The 22,662-nt window shown below is 43.6% G+C and overlaps 1 protein-coding gene across 9 annotated transcripts in view; it reads right to left on the bottom strand.

The window, feature by feature from the left end:
• STPG1 (sperm tail PG-rich repeat containing 1) overlaps positions 1-22,662 on the bottom strand; it is a 56,150-nt gene that overhangs the window by 32,939 nt on the left and 549 nt on the right. For 4 of the 9 annotated variants that reach the window (XM_058718620.1, XM_058718627.1, XM_058718626.1 and 1 more), the window contains exons 1-4: positions 21,707-21,738; positions 19,309-19,420; positions 16,760-16,900; positions 4,880-5,001 (exon numbers count right to left, since the gene is read on the bottom strand). In XM_058718620.1, the coding sequence (XP_058574603.1) occupies positions 4,880-5,001; positions 16,760-16,828 (191 nt within the window). In that variant the 5' untranslated portion in view covers positions 16,829-16,900; positions 19,309-19,420; positions 21,707-21,738. Of the gene's footprint in view, positions 1-4,879; positions 5,002-11,939; positions 12,089-16,759; positions 16,901-19,308; positions 19,421-21,706; positions 21,739-22,428; positions 22,503-22,525; positions 22,579-22,662 lie in introns of those variants that run through there. The other 5 variants (XM_058718619.1, XM_058718621.1, XM_058718622.1 and 2 more) reach the window with 5 other exon arrangements.

The raw sequence follows: 22,662 nt of genomic DNA, 5'->3' as shown, positions 1-22,662 counted from the left end.
CATTCATTCCATGCACTTTTGAGGGGTGTTGGGGTCAGGAAAGGACAGCGATGACCCCAGGGGTTTCCGGACAGGTGAAGGTGAGACGGGCACACCCCCTACCATCAGGTGAAGCAGAAGGTGGACAGGGGCACAAGAGTGGCCGTCCAGAGCTCAGAGGAGGGTGTCCCTGCTTCCATCCCGGGGTGACGTGGGAAGCAGCGTCTGGGAACCAGGAGCTGCCACCTGCATACATCCTTGCCCCGCCTGACCCTGGCCGTGCAAGTTACTCACCCCTCTTTGTGTCTCAGGGTCATTATCTGAAAAGCAGAGATAACGATGAGACTCAGCTCACAGGGTGATTATGGGAACTAAACGGGCAAATAAATGCAAAAGTCTTCGAGCGGTGCCTGGCATGCGGTCAGTGCCAGCCAAGTGTCTATTATGTCCGGGAACATATACTGCAGACCCCGTGGGGAGGCGTGCGCTGACCCTACTGTGGTTCAGACGTGCAGCCGAGCGCGCACTTGGGGTAATTATCCCCTTGGACACGGTGGCCCCTGCGAACTGAACTTCCTTTCGTTTAAATATCCCTGACATGTGGGGCGCCTGGGTGGCTCAGCCGGTTGAGCATCTGACTCTTGATTTCGGCTCAGGTCATGATCCCGGGGTTGTGGGATCGAGCCCTGTGTGGGGCTCTGCACTGAGTGTGGAGCCTGGTTGACCTTCTCTTTCTCTCCCTTTGCCCCTCTCCCCAGGTTGCTCGCTCACTCTCTTTCTAACTGAATGAATGAATGAATGAATGAATAAATAAATAACTCGACATGTAAAACATCCCTGACCCAGTGCCTCATCAAGTTAATCAATGAAATGATATTAGCTTTCTACAATTTCACACAAACTAAATACAGGCCTGCTTTCCAACTGGGACGGTGGATTTGCTGTCAGGCTCTCTATCAAATTAACACGTATGTTTATTTTTTTTTTTTAATTTTTTTTTTTTCAACATTTTTAATTTATTTTTGGGACAGAGAGAGACAGAGCATGAACGGGGGAGGGGCAGAGAGAGAGGGAGACACAGAATCGGAAACAGGCTCCAGGCTCCGAGCCATCAGCCCAGAGCCCGACGCGGGGCTCGAACTCACGGACTGCGAGATCGTGACCTGGCTGAAGTCGGACGCTTAACCGACTGCGCCACCCAGGCGCCCCAACACGTATGTTTAAAGTGAGCCCTTCTAGAGGATACAGTATACGCATGCTACTGACATTCATCGATTTGAGCCTGGAAGGGATAAGCTGGCTTTAGAATCATGGGCCTAGCAATTATAACGTCCTTGTTTTTTTTTTTTTTTTTTAAATTTTTTAACGTTTATTTATTTTTGACAGAGAGAGACAGGGCATGAGCGGGGGAGGGGCAGAGAGAGAGAGGGAGACACAGAACGCGAAGCAGGCTCCAGGCTCTGAGCTGTCGGCACAGAGCCCGACGCGGGGCTCGAACTCACGGACCACGAGATCGTGACCTGAGCCGAAGTCGGACGCTCCACCGACTGAGCCACCCAGGCGCCCCACCTCCTTGCTTTTAAGATGATGCAAAGATATTATTAGTGTTACACAGCCTGGAAGGCAGTGACCACCGTCCAGAGGGAAATAGAGACAGAAACAGGGAGGTGGAGGAAGAAAATGTCCATCAGCCTCCCGGGCTACGTTCTGCCCCAGATTAGGCATGTCTCTTCATGCACACGGAGTCACCAGCACATTTGTAAATAATTGTAAAAATGTGCAGGGAAGCAGACTTCATTTCTAGCAGCCTAAATTGCAGTCCCGACACCAAGCCCCGTGAAGGATTGATTACAGGGCATATGAGCTGGGCAGTGTTTCCCCACAAAGTTAGACGGACAAGGTGAGTGCACATTTCACAAGGCACTGATTCTCTGTGTCAAAGACGGGCTAAATGGGTCACAGAACTAATGTGAGGATACAACCAAGTTATGAGATCAGGCTCAGGGTATGGATGACTCATGTCCTAAGAAGGGTGGTGAACATCAGAGTTTTAAAATCTGTTTTTAATTTGTATTGCCTCACAAAATTGTTGGGTGATGTTACACAAGATCTTTCACTTCTCAGTGTCCATTTCCCTCAAGAGAAATGAGAATAATGAGCATGGAACAAGAAAATTTTTTTTCCAGTTTTTATAGCTTGAAGAAGCTAAAAGATTATATAGTCCAAATTGTTTGTGTTTCAGATGAGGAAACCGAAGCCCAGAGAAGTCAAGTGACTTGTCTAAAGGCACACGGCCTCTTAACAGGGCAGAACACAGGGAACCTAATTTACGGATCCCGTCCGTGCTCTTGCCACAGAATTGCGTACTTTTTTACAGAAGGCTTTCAAATACCTAGATGAAAGTTCCCACGTTGTCAAACCAACGTGACTACATCTGAAAAGTATGAATCAAATTTCTGAGCGATTTCTTTCCGTATCTGATGCTGCTTACAGCTTTGGCTGGTTGCCCCCCTGGTTCCTTGAGCAGAAACGTTTCTGAAAAGCAGTGGTTGGAATGCTAACTCGAAATGCCGGCCTCTTCAGTTTCGGGAAGCGAGTCTGGAGAACCGGATCACATAGAAGGGCGCCTATACTCATTGCCTGACATCCTTCCCTACCTTGTGCCGGGGCTGTTCTGGCAAAGGCCTTTTCAGAAACATACCTGCTGACTTTCATAAATCAAATGCATGGCTCTGGAGGCCGCAAGAGGTGTGGTAGTGTGTGGAAACAACATGAGGCTTTGGAGTGAGCTAGACCTGGGTTTGAGGTCTAATTCTTTCCAGGTTGATTCAGCAAATATTTATGTAGGGCCTCTTATGTGCCGAGCCCTGTGCTGAATGACCTTGGGTGGGTCATTTAACTCCCCTAAGCCTCGATTTCCTCTCCTGTTAAATTAAGACAATGAACCCTCCCTTTGAGCATTGTTCTGAGGATTAGGGACATGGTCTAAAAATGCTTTCACACCTAGAAGGGACCAGTAAAATGGTGGCTGCTACTATTTTTATTGGAGGCTGGACTGCAAGTATTCTAGAGATGGGCAACATATTATTACTGTCTTGACAAACAGGACCCCAAACAGAAGGTACAGAGACCGGCGGACAGTTAAAACACAGACACAGAAACTAGAGGGAGAAGAGAGAAAAGTCCTGAGCAAATATCTTCTTTATCATCTCTGAGGTAAACCTTCAAGTAATTAAAAATGTGCGTGTGTGTGTGTGCACGCACACGCGAGCCTATACACACACCCTATATTCTTTATTATTTGCTTTCTTAGAATCCTAAAATGTTAGAAGTGAAAGGAATTTAAACGTCCTCTCATTCAGCGTTCTTGTTTACAAAGGAGGAACAGGCTGAGGGGCAAAGGGGCCTGATGAGGCCCCCCACGTGGCCAAAGGTAACTGAGATGTTGACTCCTTCAAAAGAATGTTATTCTACAGATCTTGGTTAAATGAGTAAAGGAATGAAGATTTTAAAGACTAAGGATGTCTGTGAGGCGCTTCGGCCCCCTGCTGGTGAGAGAGGAGACCGTCAGACCCTTGAACCTTTAGCCAATGAAATCCCAAGCTACTTGAGGACCCACGAGGAGCCCGGGGAGCCATGCAGAATCTTCCAGATCAACGAGGAAAAGAGACACAAATATGTGGAGAAACGGGGCGGGAGGGGATACAGCAACAGAAACAACACACTGTTAAAGGAAGTTTGAAAAAAGGGGGGGCCTTTATCACAAAGGTGGTTTTAAGTTTATTCGACCCTTTTATTTTTCCTTTTATGTTATTTGAAGAAAGGTTTGTTATTTCCTCTCCTGTCACAAAGAGTGAACGGGGCCAGAGGGAGAGAAAAGGATTTTTACCTTTTACTTCATATACCTGGGATTCTTGAATTTTATACTTTTATAATAAATTTTAAAATACATTTCTTCTTGGGAACGCAAGCTGGTGCAGCCACTCTGGAAGAGAGTATGGAGGTTCCTCAAAAAACTAAAAATAGAACTACTAGGCATTGCACTACTAGGCATTTATCCACGGGATACGGGTGTGCTGTTTCGAAGGGACACATGCACCCCCGTGTTTATAGCAGCACTATCAACAATAGCCAAAGTATGGAAAGAGCCCAAATGTCCATCGATGGATGAATGGATAAAGAAGATGTGGGATATATAGACAATGGAGTATTACTCGGCAATCAAAAAGAATGAAATCTTGCCATTTGCAGCTACGTGGATGGAACTGGAGGGTATTATGCTAAGTGAAATTAGTCAGAGAAAGACAAAAATTATATGGCTTCACTCATATGAGGACTTTAAGAGACAAAACAGATGAACACAAGGGAAGGGAAACAAAAATAATGTAAAAACAGGGAGGGGGACAAAACAGAAGAGACTTTTAAATATAGAGAACAAACAGAGGGTTGCTGGAGGGGTTGTGGGAGGGGGGATGGGCTAAATGGCTAAGGGGCACTAAGGAATCTACTCCTGAAATCATTGTTGCACTATGTGCTAACTAATTTGGATGTAAATAAAAATAAATAAATAAATAAATAAATAAATAAATAAATAAATAAATAAATAAAACAAGTTAAAAAATAATGAAAATAAAATAAAATAAAATACATTTCTTCTTTAAAAAAATGTTTGGGGTACAATATGGCACCATGAGTCCAGACGCCATCGTTCTCTCTGAAGCTAATAACTTCCCAACTCATTCTTAACCTTCTGGCACACTGGGAGAGATAGGCTATTGGCTCCTTGGGTGACACTGCCCTCTATTGGTCATAGGGACAACTGCACCAGCCTGGCTCACACACACCTGTCCCGAGGCTCAAACCCAGATTAAATGCAGAGTTTCTAAGACGATGTTATTACCTTTTTATAATAAAATCTTTTGGCTTGACTGTTGAATCCCTTTTTTTCTGATTCTGGAATTGTTGAAGTCTGGTTCTTAAAAGGAATGGAGGAGGATTGTGCTGGATGTGCAGCAGTAAAACCTGAACAACAAAAGCGAAGTAAAAATTAGCACGAAGAATTGACAAAGGCAGAAAACGAAGAGCATTTTAAAGTGTTATTTTATTTTCAATATTTTCACTTTTATTTTTTTAGAGAGCTACAGAGAGAGAAAACGCAAGCAAGGGAGGGGGACAGAGGGAGGGAGAGGGTCTCAAGCGGGCTCCATGCTCAGCAAGGAGCCTGACGCTGGGCTCGATCCCATGACCCTGGGATCATGCATGACCTGAGCCTAAATCAAGAATGGGACGCTCAACTGACTGAGCCACCCAGGTGCCCCGAGATTTTATTTTCTTTCTTTATTTTTTAAATGTTTATTTTTGAGAGAGAGCACAAGCAGGGGAGGGACGGGCAGGGTGTGGGGGGACAGAGGATGTGAAGTAGGCTCTGTGCCTACCAGCAGCAAGCCTGGTGCGGGGCTCGAACTCACGAACCGTGAGATCATGACCTGAGCTGAAGTTGGAGGCTCAACCCTCTGAGCCATCCCGGTGCCCAACACCGCCCCCCCCCACCCCAAGATTTTATTTTTAGGTAATCTCCACACTCAATGTGGGGCTCAGACTCACAACCCTGAGATCAACAGTCTCATCCTCCACCAACTGAGCCAGCCAGGCACTCCTTAAAGTTTTATTTTATTTTTTAATTTTTTTTAACATTTATTTTTGAGACAGAGAGAGACAGAGCATGAACAGGGGAGGGTCAGAGAGAGAGGGAGACACAGAATCTGAAACGGGCTCCAGGCTCTGAGCGGTCAGCACAGAGCCCGACGTGGGACTCGAACCCACGGACCACGAGATCATGACCTGAGCCGAAGTCGGCCGCTTAACCGACTGAGCCACCCAGGCGCCCCCTTAAAGTTTTATTTTAAATGGAATAGGAGAGAAACTTGCCTTTTGATAGGAGGTAAACATGAAACTTTTTTTTTTTTTTTTTTTTTAATATTCTCTTTACTTTTTTTCCCTCTTGGTAATCTGGCATTTCCCCACCCCGGGGCAACTAAACTAGTGAGATTTGGTCACGTCGCTGAAGCATCATTTATAGAAAATCACCTTAAAATTGTGGATGTCCGGGTTGTGACATACAAATGATACACAAATTCCCCGCTCTCCTCTGCCCGGCCCCACATGTGGGAGAATGTCTCACATGAGAGACAACTGTTAAGGCTCCACGAGGGGCATCTCTCTGCCCGGCAGACCAATTCCAAACTCCAACCTGTGAGGGTGATAGAATCTGACTCCGTTTCGATGTGGGGCTGACTGCTCACAGCTTGTAAGCCTCAGCCCCCGGCTTCCCCTTCTGAGCCACATTGGGTAAACTGAGGAGAAGGCCTGGAGGCTCTCCCCTTTGGTGCCGGCCAGAAGTTCAAACCATACCAGCCCTTGCCCACACTCCAGCCCTACCAACTAACCACAACAAAACCCCAAACGTGTCTCTCTCCTCTGGTTCTCTCGAGCCGTTTTGGGGCCAGATTAGGAAGCCGACCCTGCTCTCCCCAGAAAACCTCACGATGTGAGGAATACCCCTCTTCGTGTCCCCTTGGTGCGGCATCACCAATCTTGACTTTCAAGCCAAATTTTGGATGGGGGTCCACCCTGACTCTGCAGGATGCGCGCAACATATCTCAACATCCGAGTCCGAACCCTCGTAGAGGAAATGTGTGCCAGAGTCGGAAAAAGCCAGGAGACGAAGGGAGGAGGGACGCGTTAAGAGTGGGGGGTGCGGTTGCACAGGAGCTGGCTTTAAGGCCCGTTTCTTAGTCTCCAAATTTTTGAAGACACAAAACTGCCTTTCAGACTCAGACACCCAATGCCAACAGGGACCCCTCAGGAGGTGCTGTGACAGATGAGGAAACTGAGGCTTAGACAGATGAAGTCACTCGCCCTTAAGTGAAACACCCGGCTGGGGTTTGAACACAGTTGGTCTAATGAGCCGAGGCTCTTAAGGTCCAAGCTGCACCTCCTTGTTCTGAGTCTGGCCCATAGTCAGCTCCCCACACACCAGTGGGTGGAATAATGGGGGGCGATCTAGCCCAATGTGCTCGGCTTGAGGGTGAAGCAAATAAAAGAAGCAGAAGAAATGTCTGGTTAGAAAACATTTGAGAGAGAAATCTACGATGTATTTATGATTTTCTTCCCTTCTCTCCCCACCCCCATTTAGCAGGTGGATGGCTATGTAATTTTCTTTTAGCGAACTAGACAGCAAATCAGAAAACAGCAGACGCAAGGCTTCCTAGCTTTTGTTTCTAAAAGTCCATGGAGCGATTTAAAGAGTTTGCAGAGAAGGCAGCAAAGAAAGGGGGATTCTTTTCTTTCTTTCTTTCTTTCTTTCTTTCTTTCTTTCTTTCTTTCTTTCTTTCTTTCTTTCTTTCAGGCAAAAGGAAGGACATTTCCCCCAGGGGAAGGAAAAAACCTTCCTGACTAAAAAAAAAGATCACTTTCAGGGCGCCCGGGTGGCTCAGTCGGTTAACTGTTGACTTTGGATTTTGGCTCAGGTCATGATCTCACGGTTCATGGGATCAAGCCCCACAGCGGGCTCTGTGCTGACAAGCATGGAGCCTGCTTGGGATTCTCTCTCCCTCTCTCCGCCCCTCCCCGCACCCTCAAAATAAATAAACAAACGTTAAAAAATAAAATTAAAAGATCACTTTCACTTCTGGCTGTGGTAGAACCTCCTGCATGAAAACAACCCTCTTGAGAAGAACCAGAAAAATAAGATTTTTATTTTTTTTATTTTTATTTATGTATTTTGGCGAGAGAGAGAGAGGGAGGAAGAACAAATGGGGGAAGGGTAGAGAGAAAGGGGGGACAGAGGATTTGAAGCAGGTTCCGCGGGGACAGCACAGAGCCTGAGGTGGGGCTCGAACCCACAAACCGCGAAATCGTGATTTGAGCCAAAGGCAGCTGCTTAACTGACTGAGCCGTCCAGGTGCCCCGAAAAATAAAGTTTTTTAAAAAACACTCTGGATAATTTGACCTTCCATTTCCAACCAAAATGGGGCTGGCTTTGCCCTCTGAGTTAGGGAAACAAAAGTTGAACATGGACAAAATATATCAAACGATGGTTTTCAAGACACCGGACACGAAGCAACAAAGGATGGGGCTGCCCCGAGAAATGGGGAGCAAATGAGAGAGCAGTGGGATTGCCCCCAGCTTACTGCCTGGAGAACTTTCCAGGCCACAGCACAGGATGGAGGAATCCAGGGAGAGCCTGGCTGCCTTCTTGAGTTGAGGAAATGAATCCGAAAGCCCAGAAAGACCAGGTGGCTAGAGCTGACAGAGCAGAGAATCCAAGAAGAGAGCTCCCCAGATAAAGAACTCTGGAGCCCAGCACTGGGTTTCCCCTCAGGTACCTTTCTAAGTATTGCTCAGGATACACATGCGAGAAAACTACCCAAGGCTGGGGAAAGAATCAGCCGAAAGATGAATACCTGAACAGCAGTACAGGAATAGCTTACACCAAACCAGGAGACCCTCCTGTTCCCACGCATCAGAGGGAAAAGCTTTATAATACGGAGGACATAGAGTATGCAGAGTTTTGCCTCCGAAATAGAGCAAAACTACCCCTAGGCTTAAGGCCGCTCGGGTCCCAGCTAACACTCAACAGCTAGACTTGAAAAACTCCAACCGTTTCCAAGTAATTTAACTGTATCCCAGAACAAAGCATAAGAATTTACAGGACTGGAAAAGGATCCAGCACCCAACAGGTACCATGAAAAATATATAGTGTTCAGTTAAGAATTAATAGGCATGTAAAGAAAAAAAAAATGCAATTCATCATGAGAAGATATACAATCAATCAAAACCAAAATTTAATTTATAAAAACAGGCAGCAGATCAGATTTGGCCAAGGGCCAAAGTTTGCCAACCCTTGCTCTAAAGCAGCCACTAAGAAAACACGGTAAAGAGTTATTCCTTTTTTTTTTTTTAAGATTTTATTTTTATTAAAAAAAATTTTTTTTAATGTTTATTTATTTTTGAGAAAGAGAGAGACAGAGCATGAGCAGGGGAGGAGCAGAGAGAGGGAGACACAGAATCCGAAGCAGGCTCCAGGCTCTGAGCTGTCCGCACAGAGCCCGGTGTGGGGCTCGAACTCACAAACTGCGAGATCATGACCTGAGCCAAAGCCAGAGGCTTAACTGACTGAGCCACCCAGGCGCCCCAAAAGATTTTATTTTTAAAGTAATCTCTACTCCAATTCAGGGCTCAAACTCAAAACCCAGAGGTCAAGAGTCATATGCTCCACCAAATGAGCCAGCCAGGTGCCCCAAGAGTTATTCCTAATAAGCCAACAAAGGAGATAAAATAGAAACAAAAATATACTCAATGCAGAAGATGACAGAAAAAGTAAATAAGGCATAGATACGACAAATACCAAGCAAATCACAAGATGGTAAACTTAAACCCACACACCAATGTTCACATTAAATTTCAATAGTCTAAATAGTCCAATCAAAAGACAGAGCTGCTCAACTTGGATAAGGAAGACCTAACTATATGCTGCCTGCAAGAAATATACCTTAAAGGTAATCCCAGAAATAGGTTAAAAATAAAAGAATGGGAAAAGATACACTATGCTAACATTAAAAACAATGCTAGATATTAGTATCAGACAAAGCAGATTTCAGAGAAAAAATATTCCCTGCAATAAAGAGGATCATTTCATAACCATATAGAGGTCAATTCCTTAAGAGAACATTACAAGCCTAAATATCAATATATCTGATAACAAGAAACTCAAAATACACGAAACAAAAGCTCATAGTACTGTAAGAAGAAATAGAATATTCCACAATTACAGTTAGATTTAAAAGTTCCTCCCTCTGTACCCCAATGTTTATAGCAGCACTTTCAACAATAGCCAAATTATGGAAAGAGCCTAAATGTCCATCAACTGATGAGTGGGTAAAGAAGTTGTGGTTCATATACACAATGGAGTACTACATGGCAATGAGAAAGAACGAAATATGGCCCTTTGTAGCAACGTGGATGGAACTGGAGAGTGTTATGCTAAGTGAAATAAGTCCTACAGAGAAAGACAGATACCATATGGTTTCACTCTTATGTGGATCCTGAGAAACTTAACAGAAGACCATGGGGGAGGGGAAGGGGGAAAAAAAAGTTAGAGAGGCAAACCATAAGAGATTCTTAAAAACTGAGAATAAACTGAAGGTTGATGGGGGGTGGGAGGGAGGGGAAAGTGGGGGATGGGCATTGAGGGCACCTGTTGGGATGAGCACTGGGTATTGTATGGAAACCAATTTGACAATAAATTTCATATGTAAAGAAAAAAGTTCTTCCCTCACTAATTTAAACAAGTAGATAGAATATCAGTAAAGATATATGAGACTTGGGGGCATCTGGCAGGGTCAGTTGGTAGAGCATGGGACTCTTGATCTTGGGGTTGTGAGTTCAAGCTGCATGTCAGATATAGATATTACTTAAAAATAAAATCTTAACTATATATACATATTATATATTGTATTTATATATTATATGTATTTATATATATAATATATAAATATATATTTATATATTATATATTTTATATTATATATTATGAATATTTATATATCATATGTTATATATTATATATTTATATGGATTATATATTTATATAGATTATATACTGATATATAATACATATAAATATATATTTATATAATATTTGTTATATAAATAATATATAATCTATATAAATATATATGACGTGAATAATACTATTATCTAACTTGACCTAACTAACATTTATAGAACACTGCACCTATCAATTCTATATAATCTATTCCAGAAAATTGAAGAGGAAAAGACATTTCCCAATCTATTCTAGGTGGTCAGCATCACCCTAATATCAAAATGAGCCAGTGTCATGGTGGGGTAGGAGGGGAACCACTACAGATCAATAATCCTCATAAACCTACACACAGAAATTGTTAGAAAATTTGGGGGCCCCTGGGTGGCTCAGTCGATGAAATGTCTGACTTCAGCTCAGGTCATGATCTCACAACTAGTGAGTTCAAGCTCCGTGTCAGGCCTGGAGCCTGCTTAGGATTCTGTGTCTCCCTCTCTCTGCCCCTCCCCCACTCATGCTCTGTCTCTCTCTCTCTCTCTCTCTCTGTCAAAAATAAACAAACATTAAAAAAAATTTTTTAAGAAAATTTTTAGTAAATTAAATCCAACAGTGTATAAACAAAGACAATACATCATGACCAAGCGGAGTTTATCTCAGTAATGCAAAGATAGGTTAACATTTGAAAGTCAATGTCATTCACCACACTGACCAACTAAAGAGAAAAACCATATGATCATCTCAGTAGATGCAGAACAGAATCATAGAGTATGTATTCTTTTTTGCCTGTCTTCTTTCATTTAGCGTAATTATTTTGAGATTCATCCACGTTGTTGAAATATCAATGGTTCATTGATTTTATTGCTGAGTAGCATTTCATTATATAGAAATGTGACAATTATTAATACCTTGCGGATGGAAATTTGAGGTGCTGACAGTTTGGGAGTACTACACATAAACTCTTCTCTCCATTCCACTACAAGTCCTCATACAAATGAAAGAGTGGGCATACATTGTCATTTCTCTTGGGTAAATACTCAGGAGTGGAATGGCTGGATAAGATGTTTAACTTTCAAAGAAACTGCCAGGGGCACTTGGGTGGCCCAGTTGGTTGAGCCTCTGACCTCGGCTCAGGTTATGACCTCACGGTTTGGGAGTTCGAGCCCCATATCCAGCTCGCTGCTGTCAGTCCAGAGCCTCTGTCCCGCCCCCCCCGCCCCTCCCCTGCTCACGCTCTCTCTCTCAAAAATAAACATTAAAAATAATAAAAATAAACTGCCGAACTCTTTCCCAAAGTTGTGCTTTTGTAAGTCTCCACTATTAATGTATGAGAGTGATTGTGCCTTCACGTCCTCACCAACAATGGGCAATCTTTTTCATTTCTGCCATCCTGGGGGGTGTGTAGTATCTCACTGTGGTCCTCATTTGCATATTTGTAATGACTAATGATGCTGAGCATCTCTTTAGATGCTATTTGCCATCTGCGTATCTTTTTTTGGTGGTTATCTGTTGAGTACATAGAGAAAGCATTTCATAAAATCTAGCATCCTTTTAGGATAAAAAAAAACAAAAAAAAACCTAGCCAACTAGGCCTAGAAGCAAATTTCCTTAATCGGATAAAAGCTATCTATCACAAAAGCCTATAGTAAATGTGATACTGAATAATGAAATATTAAAAGCTTTCTCCTGAGACAGACAATGAAGCCAGGCGACTGCTGTCATAGTTCTCTTCAACACTGTCCTGAAGGACTCTCATCAGCATAAGAGCCAAGAGAAATAAATAAATATGGATCAGAAAGGAAGAAATAAACATGTCATTATCTACAGATGACTAGATTATATGTGGGAAAATGTGAGAAGAATCTACAGATAACCTATAAGGGGTAATCACTGAATTCAGTAAGGTCACTAGAATCAAGGTCAATATACAAAAGTCAATTTGTTTTATTTCTACACCAGGATACAATTAGAAAATGAAATCAAAATATTACCATTTATAACAGTATAAATATCAAATGCCTAAGGGAAACCAAAGCAAAAATGAACCATTGGGATCTCATCAAAATAAAAAGCTGCACAGCAAAGGAAACAATCAGCAAAACTAAAAGGCAACCGATGGAATGGGAGAAGACATTTGCAAACGACATATCAGATAAAGGGTTACTATCCAAAATCTATAAAGAACTTACCAAACTCAACACCCAAAAAAACAAAATAATCCAGTGAAGAAATGGGCCAAAGACATGAATAGACACTTCTCCAAAGAAGACATCCAGATGGCCAACCGACACATGAAAAAATGCCCAACATCACTCATCATCAGGGGAATACAAATCAAAACCGCAATGAGATACCACCTCACCCCTGTCAGAATGGCTAACACGAACAACTCAGGCAACAACAGATGTTGACGAGGATGCGGAGAAAGAGGATCTCTTTCCCATTGTTGGTGGGGATGCAAACTGGTGCAGCCACTCTGGAAAACAGTATGGAGGTTCCTCAAAACACTAAAAATAGAACTACCCTACGACCCAGCAATTGCACTATTAGGCGTTTATCCATGGGATACAGGTATGCTGTTTTGAAGGGGCGCATGCAACCCCATGTTTATAGCAGCACTATCAACAATAGCCAAAGTATGGAAAGAGCCCAAATGTTCATCCATGGATGAATGGATAAAGAAGATGTGGGATATATATACAATGGAGTATTACTCGGCAATCAAAAAGAATGAAATCTTGCCATTCGCAACTACGTGGATGGAACTAGAGGGTATTATGCTAAGCGAAATTAGTCAGAGAAAGACAAATATATGACTTCAAGCATATGAGGACTTTAAGACACAGAACAGATGAACATAGGGAAGGGAGGCAAAAATAATATAAATAGGGAGGGGGACAAAACATAAGAGACTCTTAAATATGGAGAACAAACAGAAGGTTACTGGAAGGGGTGTGGGAGGGGACATGGGCTAAATGGGTAAGGGGCATTAAGGAATCTACTCCTGAAATCACTGTTGCACTATATGCTAACTTAGATGTAAATTAAAAATAAATTAAATAAAAATTAAAAAAAAAAAACATCAAATGCCTAGAAGGCATAAAGGAGATACACATGACCTCTACACAGAGAGCCGTGAAACGCGTTAAGATTTTATTTTTAAGTAATATCCACACCCAATGTGGGGCTCAAACTCACAGCCCCACATTCAAGAGTCTCATGCTCTACCAGCTGAGCCAGCCAGGTGCCCCTCTGTAAAACATTTTTGAAAAAAATTTAAGAAGACTAGAAGAAATGCACACGGATGGGAGAAATCAACATTATAGACATGTAAGTTATCCTTAAATTGATTGCTAGAATCAATGCAATCCAAACCAAAATGGCAGTAAGGATTTTTATTCTTAGGACATTAATGAGTTGATTCTAAAATCAATATGGAAATGCAATGGGGCCAAGAGTCACCAAGATAAAATACAAGGTTGAAAGATTTATACTACTACATTAAAGACTTATTATAGGGGCGCCTAGGTGGCTCAGTCATCTAACCATCTGACTCTTGATTTTGGCTCAGGTCATGATCTCACGGTTTGTGGGAAGGAACTCCACGTGAGGCTCTGTGCATAGAGTCTGCTTGAGATCCTCCCCCCCGCCCCTCCCCCCCTCATGCTCCTTCTCTCTCTCTCTCTCTCTCTCTCTCTCTCTCTCTCTCTCTTAAAATAAATAAACATTTAGGAAAAAAGACTTGTGTGGGTGCCTGGGCGGCTCAGTCAGTTAAGCTCAGGTCATGATCTCACAGTCTGTGAGTTCAAGCCCTGCATCGAGCTCCGTGCTGAAAGCTCAGAGCCTGGAGCCTGCTTTGGAGTCTGTGTCTCCCTCTCTCTCTCTTCCCCTCCTCTGCTCATGCTCTCTCAAAAAATGAATAAATGTTAAAAAAAAATTTTAAGAATATATATAAAAGAAAGATGTTATAAAGTTACAATAATTAAGACTGTGTTGAGTAATTGACCAGAATAAAGAATCCAGAAGTAGCCCTGCATATACATGGACACCTGATTTATAGCAAAGATAGAGCAGCAGAGTAGTAGAAAAAGAATGGCCTTTCTTTTTTTTTTTTTTAAGTGTATTTATTCATTTTTGAGAGAGAGAGAGAGAGAGAGAGCGTGCACCCGTGCGCAAGCAGGGAAGGAGCAGAGAAAAGAGGGAGAGAATCCCAAGCAGGCTCCGCAGTGCCAGCACAGAGCCAGAGATGGGACTCAAACTCATGAACCGTGAGAGCATAACCTGAGCCGAAATCAAGAGTCAGAGGCTCAACTGACTGAGCAACCCAGGTACCCCGAGAATGGCCTTTCAATAAATGGTCCTGGTTCACTTGGATATGGATATTGAAAACACCAAACTTGTACATCCACCTCATACCATACACAAAAACAACTCCACTGAATTGTAGGTCTAGACACGAGAAGTAAAATCATACAATTTCTAGAAGAAATTATTTGGGGCTAGGCAAAGATTTCTCAAGTAGGACAGATATACACAGCAACTAAAAAGGAAAGGATTGATAAATTGGGCTATATTAAAATTAAGAGCAGAAAGGAAAATCACAGACGGAAAGATATTTACTCTACCTGTAGGTGACAAATCGACTCATTTCTAGAATGGTTTAAAGACCTCTTAAAAATAAGAAGAATCCAGGGGCTCCTGGGTGGCTCAGTCGGTTGAGCATCTGACCCTGGCTCCTAGTTCATGGGTTTGAGCTCCGCATCAGGCTCTGTGTTGACAGCTTGGAGCCTGGAGCCTGTTTGGGATTCTGTGTTTCCCTCTCTCTCTGCCCCTCCCTCACTCCTGCTCTGTCTGTCGGTCTCTCTCCCAAAAATAAATAAACATTAAAAAAAATTTTTTTTAAGAAGAAAACTCCAATAGAAAACAAATGGGCAAAAACCTTGAACAATCACTCTTCCAAAAAGAATATTCTAAAGGTCAACCAACGTATGAAAAGTTGCTCAGTTTCATCAGTCAAAGAGCAACGCAAATTAAAACCACTATGTGTGAAAGATGTTGGCGATGACGTAGAGCAATTGGAATTCTCATACGTTACTCGTGAAGAAATAAAACTGGCAAAACCGCTTTGGGAAAATGGCGATATTGACTAAGCTGATCATAAACACATCTTAGGACCCAGCAATTCTGCTCCAAGGTAGAGACGACGTGTATACACATATGTCCCCAACACAGGTGCACGCATAGTTTAAGAATCTTATATTCATAGTAGCCCCAAACTGGAAACGACCCAAATGTCCTTCAATGGTAGAATGGATAGATAAAGTGTGGTGTATTCCAACCACGAGAAACTTTATAACAGCGAAAATGAACTCATCACTGATACAGGAAACATGGAGTTCAATCCCTCAAGCACGAGTGAGAAAAGCCTGAGAGCAAAAAGCTCACGTTGTATGATTCCAATTTATATAAAGTGCAAAAACAGGCTAAAGTAGTTAATGCCATTAGAAGTCAGGATAGCTGTAGTGTTTACTTTTGCAGAGATGGGGGAAGGGACAAGATGGGACTTTTGGGTTACTTGTTGCGAGTCTACGTCTTAGCCTGAAGAGTGATTCCATACGTGGTGTTTTCATTAGGAACATCCATTAAGCTGTATAACTATGACTGGTGTGCTTTTTCTGAATATGTATTATGCTTCGAGTTAAAGAAGTATTGAAGAAAAAGAGAGCACAAAGGCAAAGGATGGGAGGAAGAAAGAGAGGTCTGGCTGGGGTTGGAGAGCGTCAGGGACTCTAGAAGCCCACCAGGGAGATGGAAATACCCCAAACAACCCAGCAGAAGGGGGGCTTGCATTAATTTTAGGAATGTAGAAAGTAAGATCTCTTTATACATCTAAATGTGAGCACTGAGATTCTTACCAGATACATGGAAATAACAAGTGTGTTGAATAGACTTCCTCCCCCTCCCCCCCTCATCCTTTCTCTTCATAGTTTCTTCCCAGTCACCACATTAGAAAGCAGTGAGGAACCACCCACGCAATCTATCTGATGTCCCTTAAGCCTTGAGGGTATGACCCAGGATTTACTATATTCCTCTAGAATGTGTTCTTATGTGCCAAAAAGAACACATGTCAAGAGCTCTCTTGCCCCTCAAAGACATCTATGATTAAATTCACAAGACCTTTCTGGACTTTGTTGGCCTTGCTGGAATGTTTTTTGCCAGGGTGTTGGTCTTTGTGTGTTGAGTCATCCATCTCAGCAAAGTTCTGCGACATGTTCCATTTGTTTGATGAAAAACTCTGCCACGTGTTCTTCTAAGCACCTGAAACAGCAAAATACAGCATGTGTAGGGATCATTTCACCTTCTTGTTAACCATGTTGATTGGGTTCTGGTCTATCTGCAGAAGACACCGGGGAATCTTGTGGGCAGAGGCTGAGATTTACCAAGTTCGAGGACCCTAACTCCCAAGCACATCGCACTGCCTGTAACAGGAACTCCGAACGTGTTCACTGTCGACGTTGCTTACAGAGCTACCGAAGGCTTGAACTTTATAAATTTATCCACGCTCAGGTAATTGACATGCAATCTAATTCATCAGTTCTAAGTGTACAGTTCAAAGTTTTGGCAAAGGTTTACAATTGTGTCAAACACATCACAACGAAGACATAAATATACCCGTCATCCCCAAATGCTTCCCGTGTTTCTTTGCCATCAGTTCCCTCCCAACCCTGCATCCGGCAACCACTGCTCTGCTCTCTGTCACAAGAGTTGCCTTTTCTAGAATGTCATATATATGTAATCATGACTATCTTTTTTCACATAGCACAATGCTTTTAAGATTCTTCCATTTGTTGCCTGTACCAGTAAGTTGTTCCAATTGCTACACATTCTGACCACGGTCATCACGAATCAAATACTTGAGAAGAAACTTCTTCCTATTTCTTTTTAATTTTTTTTAATGTTTATTTTGAGAGAGAGAGAGAGCACAAGCGGGTGAGGGACAGAGAGAGAGGGAGACACAGAATCTGAAGCAGGCCCCAGGCTCTGAACTGTCAGCACAGAGCCCGACGCGGGGCTCGAACTCACGAACCGGGCGATCGTGACCTGAGCTGAAGTCGGACGCTCAACCGATGGAGCCACCCAGGCGCTCCCCTTCTTTCTGTTTCCGAACTTTACCTGTGCAGGTCCCCCCTCCTCTGTGGTATTCTACCCTATAAATTCCAGCCTCTCCGGTCTTCCTAAACTCTGATTTCTATCTCCCCAATCCAGAAATCTGGGCTTTTTTGAGGGTACCCTCCTCCCCCCCGCTAAACTGTGGCCCGGAAACTGCCCCCAGCACTAACCTTGGGCAATTGCAGGGCTCACCTTATTTCCCTTCTCTCAGGAATTGCCACACTAAGCTACCTCTTATCTTACGTCTAAAACCAGTTGCCTCATGTCTGTCTTTATTTTAGTTGTTAACAGCAGGAGCATGACTCAATTTCCATTGCAGTTCATCTTTCGTGGACAGACTTCCGTTCTATTTTGCTCATCTTTTTTTCCCCCCAAAAGAACTTAGACCATTTGCGAACAAATGGAGGACTGAATGAATGATGGCGTGCTCAACCAATCCTTTTCACCTTCAGTATTTGTTCCCCACTTGTCTCTTAGCAGCAATTCTCAATCTTTTTTGGTTGATAAGCTACACCGAAACTTTAATCTTTAATAGAGCTATTGGCAGTGCACTCCAAGAAATTAAGAGATTCAAAGCAACAGAAATCAATAATGCTCACAGAAAACCACCTACTCCAGTATAAAAATGTCTTCTCGGATCTATAAAAGCAGCCACCATTCACTCACCACCCCAGAGTGCTGTGTTGTCTTAGTCCTCCTACTGAGTACTTGGTACTTCTACTATCTATTTCCCTAGCCACAAGAAAACTCTTATTTTTAAAATGCACTGATGGGAGGGGCGCCTGGATGACTCAGTCGGTTAAGTGTCCAACTTCGGCTCAGGTCATGATCTCCTAATTTGTGAGTTTGAGCCCTACGCTGGGCTCTGTGCTGACAGCTGGGAGCCTGGAGCCTACTTCGGATTCTGTGTCTCCCTCTCTCTCTGCCCCTCCCCTGCTCGCGCTCTGTCCCTCTCTCCCAAAAATAAGTATGTAAAAAAGATTTTTAATTTTTTTTTTTCAACGTTTTTTATTTATTTTTGGGACAGAGAGAGACAGAGCATGAACGGGGGAGGGGCAGAGAGAGAGGGAGACACAGAATCGGAAACAGGCTCCAGGCTCCGAGCCATCAGCCCAGAGCCTGACGCGGGGCTCGAACTCACAGACCGCGAGATCGTGACCTGGCTGAAGTCGGACGCTTAACCGACTGCGCCACCCAGGCGCCCCGTAAAAAAGATTTTTAAATAAAATAAAAATGCACTAATGGGGTGAGCACAGCATGATGGGATGCCTGTGGGATCCCTGTGTTGTACATCTGAAACTAATGAAACATCGTGTGTCAACTACACTCAAATATAAAGGTTAATTAAGAAATAAATGATAAAAGATAAAAATGCACTAATGTATAGAATTACAGGTGTTTAGAAAAAGAATTAAGCTTCCTATTATAATGGTGATATGGGCACCTTATCAAATTTTTGAAATATATAAAAAATTAAAGAGACTTTCTAAAACAATCCATAAAGTCACCTAAAGTCGACACTGGAAATAATACTTTCGAGCCTTGTCACTGCATACCTGTGAAGCCAGGATGAGAGCAGGTGCAGCCCAGGTCTGAACGGAGCACTGTCCGGATGTTCCTTACTGGTGCACGTCCCTGTATAACTGTTCATGACAGGATGTCGTGGGCCTAGAATCTCAAAAAAGAGTAATGAAGATTTACCACCTTCCTAATCGGTGGTACGTGTTTAAGCAAGTCCCAGGTGAGCGCCAACACAGTAATCAAGAGTATCCAGTCCTGGGTTCAAGGTTGTACTCTGCCGCTTACTAGTTCTGATTCTAGACAAGCCACTTAATCTTTTGAGCCCACTGCCCCCTCCGTAAACTGAGAATGATAATGGTACTTTCCTCTCAACGTGCTCGTGGATTAAATACAATGATCCACGTAATGAAAGAGATGATGCTGGGGCGCCTGGGTGGCTCGGTCGGTTAGGCGTCCGACTTCGGCTCAGGTCACGATCTCGCGGTCCGTGGGTTCGAGCCCCGCGTCAGGCTCTGTGCTGACCGCTCAGGGCCTGGAGCCTGTTTCCGATTCTGTGTCTCCCTCTCTCTCTGCCCCTCCCCTGTTCATGCTCTGTCTCTCTCTCTCTCTCTCTCTCTCAAAAGTAAATAAACGTTAGGGGCGCCTGGGTGGCGCAGTCGGTTAAGCGTCCGACTTCAGCTCAGGTCACGATCTCGCGGTCCGTGAGTTCGAGCCCCGCGTCGGGCTCTGGGCTGATGGCTCGGAGCCTGGAGCCTGTTTCCGATTCTGTGTCTCCCTCTCTCTGCCCCTCCCCCGTTCATGCTCTGTCTCTCTCTGTCCCAAAAGCAAATAAAAAACGTTGAAAAAAAAATTTTTTTAAGTAAATAAACGTTAAAAAAATTAAAAAAAAAAAAAAAAAGAAAGAAAGAAAGATGATGCTGCCAGGCCTATGGCAGGCTTTTATTAATACTAGGTTTTGACCTATGCACAGGGATAATATATTAACAGCTTAAAATAAGAACTATCATTTATTTATTGAGCCCTTACAGTCCTAAATACCTTGAATGGAATACTTCATGCTGTCCTTACAATAATCCAGTGAGGTATTATCCCCATTTTATAGATAAGAAAACAGCAGTTTAGAGAGAGGGGTTAGGTGACTTACTCAAGGTCACACCAGAGTAAGAGGTGGAATCAGGCTTTGAACCTAGAAAGGCTGACTTCTGCTCACTCTTAACCACTACAGCAACCTCTAAGGCAGAACCCACTGAATGTTAACCTGCTAAATTTTGACATTTAGCAGCCTTGAGTGGGTATGGTTGGATTTTTTAAAACGAGGATACTACAAATAGTTTTCTTTTTTTTTAATTTTTATTTCTTAATGTTTTTTACTTATTTTTGAGACAGAGAGAGACAGAGCATGAGCGGGGAAGGGGCAGAGAGAGAGGGAGACACAGAATCCAAAACAGGCTCCAGGCTCTGAGCCGTCAGCACAGAGCCCGACGCGGGGCTCGAACTCACAGAGTGTGAGATCATGACCTGAGCCGAAGTGGGACGCTCAACCGACTGAGCCACCCAGGCACCCCTACAAATAGTTTTCAAAAGCAAACATTTGAGACTGTTGCCCTTTCGCAGAATGCTGGGCTCTCCCAGGACTCAGTTTGAGAATTCCCGAGGCAGTTCATTGTTAGGTAGTTCTAACTACTAGAAAGCTCCGCCTGTGTCAAAGCTGATTCCTTTTTCTCCCCCTTCACTCAGCCTCATTCCGCACCTTGGAATCAGCCTGGAATCAATCCCACTCTCTTTTCACGTCGGTGATTTTCAAAGTGCAGGTCACAGCCTGCAGTGTTTTGTGAGCTTTTTGTTTGTCATGTGCATGTGTGAGTGCTGGATGGCAACATAAAATTGCATTTCTAGCATGGATCACATTCCAAAAGTTTGAAAGCCACTGTTCTATAGGACTCTTCTTCAAGTATTTGAAGGCAGTTGTCATATCCCACTACCTAAAGGCATTGGACCTTTTCAGCCTCTGCAATACCTCCTTGTAGTATGGGGATTCCTCCCTTCCCTCTTCTGGGTATTGTCTTCCGGCCCCGTCACCAGATTCGTCTGGGTCTCTCCTCAAAGTTTCTTAGGGACGTCTTCCTTAATCACTCTCTCCTACAGAATACCACCCCTCTCTCTCCAGCCCGACACTGCCTTATGTTTCTCAATGCACTTTTCACCACCAAGCATCATATTTTATATGTATTTCTTTGTTTATGGTTTTCCCCAATAGAACGTTCATCACTGAATCCCCAGTGTGTTTCCTAGCACATGTTTCCTAGTTGCTCGATAATATTTGTGGGATGAATGGATACTAGGGGTAGACGTATTCTAGCCATAGTCCATATAGATGTATTCATAATACAACTCTTTCCTTTCGGAGCCACATTCTATAAGGTTTTAACTCACCTGACTATAAATACAGGCATATCTTCACTCAACTACATTTAAAAAAAAAAAAAAACCCTTTATCATTTATGTTACAGTATTATCACATTTTTTATACATCTATACATGCATATTAATGTGCGGCATGTATCAGTATATACTAAATCATATATACTGTTACTGTATGTGGAACTTTATAGTATTTGAGCGAGCAGTTTTGACTATATGAGATTTTTACCGATTCAGTCATACATAATGCTAAAGGTGCATCTTGAAAGTATTTTACACTTTTCAAAGCCCTCTCGGGGGAAATAATCCATTTAATATTTTTTCATGAACTGAGAAGGCATGTCAGAGAGCAGGAAGGAGCTTTAGCAGCCGGCTAGTGACTGCCAAATTCCAATCTCACCCTTTCACTTTACAGATGGATAAACTGAGGCCCAGAGCAGGGGAGACTTCGCTGAGGGACACCCAAATTGCTGGGGAGGGCCTGGGGTTAGAACTCAGCTCTTTGTCGTCCACCCACTGCCCAGCACGGAGCCCCCAACCGTTTGTACACTCCCAGAGGCAGAGGCAGGGGGCCAGAGGCCCACGCCCTTCATAGGACCTCCGTGGGGGAGGGCAGGCCGTGGTTATCATCACCGCTTTAGCTGGGGGCACACCATCAGGAGGGAGCACCTCCGACCTTGGCTTTTTCTCGCCCTGGGGCACCACCCAGCTCCGCAGAAGAATTCCGCACGCACCCAGAAGGCCGGGGATCTCAGTGGTGTCCCATGGGGTGCGCCAGGTCCTCCTCCCCACCACCCCGCGACCCGTTCCCGGACAAGAACTGCCTCCTACCTCGTCGGGTTCCCCAGGGCTGACTCTGGCCTGCGCAGCCTCCCCGTCGCTATGGCAACCAACCTCCTAACATTCTAGAGTCCTTCCTCAGCCCGCCTCCTGAGTAACTAGCCAATGGTTTCCTCTGTTTCTTTAAG

The sequence above is a fragment of the Neofelis nebulosa genome, chromosome 2 (genome assembly GCF_028018385.1).
Source record: "Neofelis nebulosa isolate mNeoNeb1 chromosome 2, mNeoNeb1.pri, whole genome shotgun sequence".
NCBI classification, from domain to species: domain Eukaryota; kingdom Metazoa; phylum Chordata; class Mammalia; order Carnivora; family Felidae; genus Neofelis; species Neofelis nebulosa.
Note: the sequence above shows the minus strand (reverse complement) of the source record. Positions and strands in the feature narration are given on the sequence as shown.